This window comes from Myotis davidii, unplaced genomic scaffold (assembly GCF_000327345.1).
Source record: "Myotis davidii unplaced genomic scaffold, ASM32734v1 scaffold1185, whole genome shotgun sequence".
NCBI lineage: Eukaryota > Metazoa > Chordata > Mammalia > Chiroptera > Vespertilionidae > Myotis > Myotis davidii.
This window is the reverse complement of record NW_006296007.1, coordinates 600,526-603,845: the sequence shown is the minus strand read 5'-3', so window position 1 is coordinate 603,845 and position 3,320 is coordinate 600,526. Positions and strand designations below refer to the sequence as shown.

General features: G+C 41.3%; 1 protein-coding gene across 1 annotated transcript; it reads left to right on the top strand.

The window, feature by feature from the left end:
* The first annotated feature begins 337 nt into the window (after positions 1-337).
* LOC102756599 (olfactory receptor 2D3) lies at positions 338-1,306 on the top strand. Its single transcript, XM_006770936.1, has one exon. It carries the CDS (start codon positions 362-364, stop codon positions 1,304-1,306), a length of 945 nt encoding a protein of 314 aa, XP_006770999.1. The 5' UTR covers positions 338-361.
* The last annotated feature ends 2,014 nt before the right edge of the window (positions 1,307-3,320 follow it).

The following is a 3,320-nucleotide window of genomic DNA, read 5'->3' as shown; positions in this document are numbered from 1 at the left end:
TCCTAACAACATACAGAGTCATTTCCTAACAATATGGGTATAACCATTTAGTAAAAGCCCCACGAACTCTAATACCCTCACATCAAAACTAGTCAGGAAGGCTTTAATAAAGGGTCTGTGTATTTTTTAAAGGGGACACTGGGGAGAAGATTTTGGGGGAAAATTGGATTTAAATTATCACCAAATAATAAGAATAAAAATGTTATATTTGGTATTAATTAGAGTAAATTGGATAAGAAAAAAGGTAATACTATCCAATTAGGTGTCAGTTTTAAATGAGCCTCTTCTACAGGACTTGAAACCACAAACCCAAAGTTTTTCTTTTTGTTGGTGCCAAACAGGTTAACAGGCATAACTCTCAATGGGAGAAGAAAACCAAACCTTTGTGACTGAGTTCATCCTCCTCGGCCTTTCAAGGGATTTGCAGACCCAGATCCTGCTGTTTATTCTTTTTCTCATCATCTATCTGTTGACTGTGCTTGGCAATTTGCTGATTATCATTCTCATCTTCATGGATTCTCGACTGCACACGCCCATGTACTTTTTTCTTAGAAACCTCTCTTTTGCAGACCTTTGTTTTTCTACTAGCATTGTCCCCCAGGTGTTGGTCCACTTCCTGGTAAATAGGAAAGTGATTTCTTTCCTGGGGTGTATGACACAGGTAATTGTCTTCCTTCTGGTTGGGTGTACAGAGTGTGCTCTGCTGGCAGTGATGTCCTATGACCGGTACGTGGCTGTCTGCAAGCCCCTGCACTACTCCACCATCATGACGCAACAGGTGTGTCTCCAGCTGGCGGTAGCATCCTGGGCCAGTGGGGCATTAGTGTCTCTGGTGGACACCACCTTTACTTTCCAACTCCCCTATCGAGGACAGAACATTATCAATCACTACTTTTGTGAGCCTCCTGCCCTCCTGAAGCTGGCGTCAGCAGATATCTACAGCACGGAAATGGCCATCTTTGCAATGGGCGTGGTCATCCTCCTAGCTCCTGTCTCCCTGATTCTTGTCTCCTACTGGCATATTATTTCTACTGTGGTCCAGATGCAGTCTGGGGAGGGGAGGCTCAAGGCTTTCTCCACCTGTGGCTCCCATCTCATTGTCGTTGTTCTCTTCTATGGATCCGGAATATTCACCTACATGCGGCCAAACTCCAAGACCATAAAAGAGCGGGATAAGATGATATCTGTGTTCTATACCGTGGTCACACCAATGTTGAACCCCATAATTTATAGCCTGAGAAACAAGGATGTCAAAGGGGCTCTCGGGAAACTAATTGGAAGAAAGTCTCTTTCTCAGAGGGAGTGACCTCGGGGTGTGACTTTTAGAGCTCTGGTAACATCCTTACAGAAGGAGCAGGACTTTGATAGGCAGCTATGAATTAGGTCATTTCAGGAAGAAGCATGGACGTGAAGGACATGTTCTAGGAACTGTGAACACTGCACCCTAAGCTAGGACATAGGGAAGAAGTAAAAGGATGAAAAGTTAGGTTGCATCCTGAATATGAGAACCCTTGTGTTATTTTATTTTAATATGTTTACTTATTGATTTTTTAGAGAGAGAGGAAGAGAGAGGGATAGATAGAAACATTCATGGATTGGCTGCCTCCTGCATGGCCTCTACTGGGGGGGAGGGTGTGGAGCCTGCAACCCTGCCATGTGTCCTGACTGGAATCAAACTGGCTACTTCTCGGTTCCTGGGTCAAGGCTCAGCCGCTGAGCTACATCGGCAGGGCATCGCATCGTGTTATTTAAAGGGAGCTTGAGGTTAATTCATCTAACATGAAAATGTTTTAAGCATGATCCAAAGTAAATCTAGGAGGTTTAAAGTGGACTATGTTGAATAATCTCTAATATGAATTGAATGCATGATTCTAATATCAAAGAATATTCTAATATCAAATTTGGATGTCCCAGGCATGCAAACCTAGGAATAGGCTCTAATTAAAACATTAAAAATATCTGGAAGTCTTTAATACTGGGATGATGAACAAGAGGATTTCAGCTTGTAGAAAGGTACTAGCAGCAATAATATTTTTTAATTCATAATGTTCTCTCTGAAAGCTCCAAAAAAAGATTTTTATATCATCAATCCACATTTCATATAATCATGGGTATCAGAGTGAAAAAATTCAACAGTCATCTAATCCAACCATATGTCTGAGGCTTATCCCATCCCATAATATCTTTATTGAATCAACTGCCTAGCATTTGCCTAAACAAGAATGATATCGTTCCTTACTCTCTTGGATTATTCTCCTTCATATATAGATAGTTTTTCTATTATAAATATGTTCTTCATGGTAGGTTAAAACCAACTTTCTTGAATCTTCAACCCACTTTTTCTAGTTTTACTCCTAAACATTTTTATTATCCTTCCATACCACAACTCACTAAATATACTAGTTTCTACTAGTATATTTACTCCAAATTAGTTTTCACACAACCACCCACCTTTTAAGATTCCTTTATCTAACATAACTGCCATCCCCACTGTCCAAATTCTGAACCCACCGAATCCTGAACAAAATGAAATGCTTACTGTTTTAAGGCACTACGTTTTAAGATGGTTTGTTATGCAGCAATGGATAACTGACGCCCTGAGAGAATCATGCTCCCGCTTATTCTATCAAAACAGATGCCCGTGGGCCTTTTTCACTACCAATGAAGAGCTGTCTGCTTGAAACTACTACCTTTCAGTCTATGGAGGGAGAAGGGCAATAAAAGGCCAGAAAGCTCCTAAAGAAAAAAATATTTAGTAAACTCCCCCAAAAATAATAATTAATATGATGTTTCTGTCAGGGTCCTTAATTGCAAGTAACAAAAACTGACTATACATGATAAAAACTAAAATAACTAATATTGAAATGAATGTCATTCTTTTTTTTTAATATATTTTATTGATTTTTTACAGAGAGGAAAGGAGAGAGATAAAGAGTTAGAAATATCAATGAGAGAGAGACATCGATCAGCTGCCTCCTGCACATCCCCCACCGGGAATGTGCCCGCAACCCAGGTACATGCCCTTCACCGAAATCGAACCCGGGACCCTTCAGTCCGCAGGCTGACGCTCTATCCACAGAGCAAAACCGGGTTCGGCATGAATGTCATTCTTGACCTGCAGCCACAATCATAGACCCAAACCATCTCACAGTATTGCTTCTCAGCACTAGATGGCGCACTTCACACTGCCAAGATGATCAGTGCAGGACCAGGGAGCAGGAGAGGCAGAGGCAGAGGCAGAGGGTGAGGCAGAAGGTGAGGGAGAAGGAGAGGATATTAAGGTAGTCCTCCTCTGATTGTGTTTACTAGTATATTCCCAA

What these genes read in the sequence shown, in the direction of transcription:
- LOC102756599 (XM_006770936.1), top strand. Translation starts at nt 362, where the DNA reads ATGGGAGAAGAAAACCAAACCTTTGTGACTGAGTTCATCCTCCTCGGC.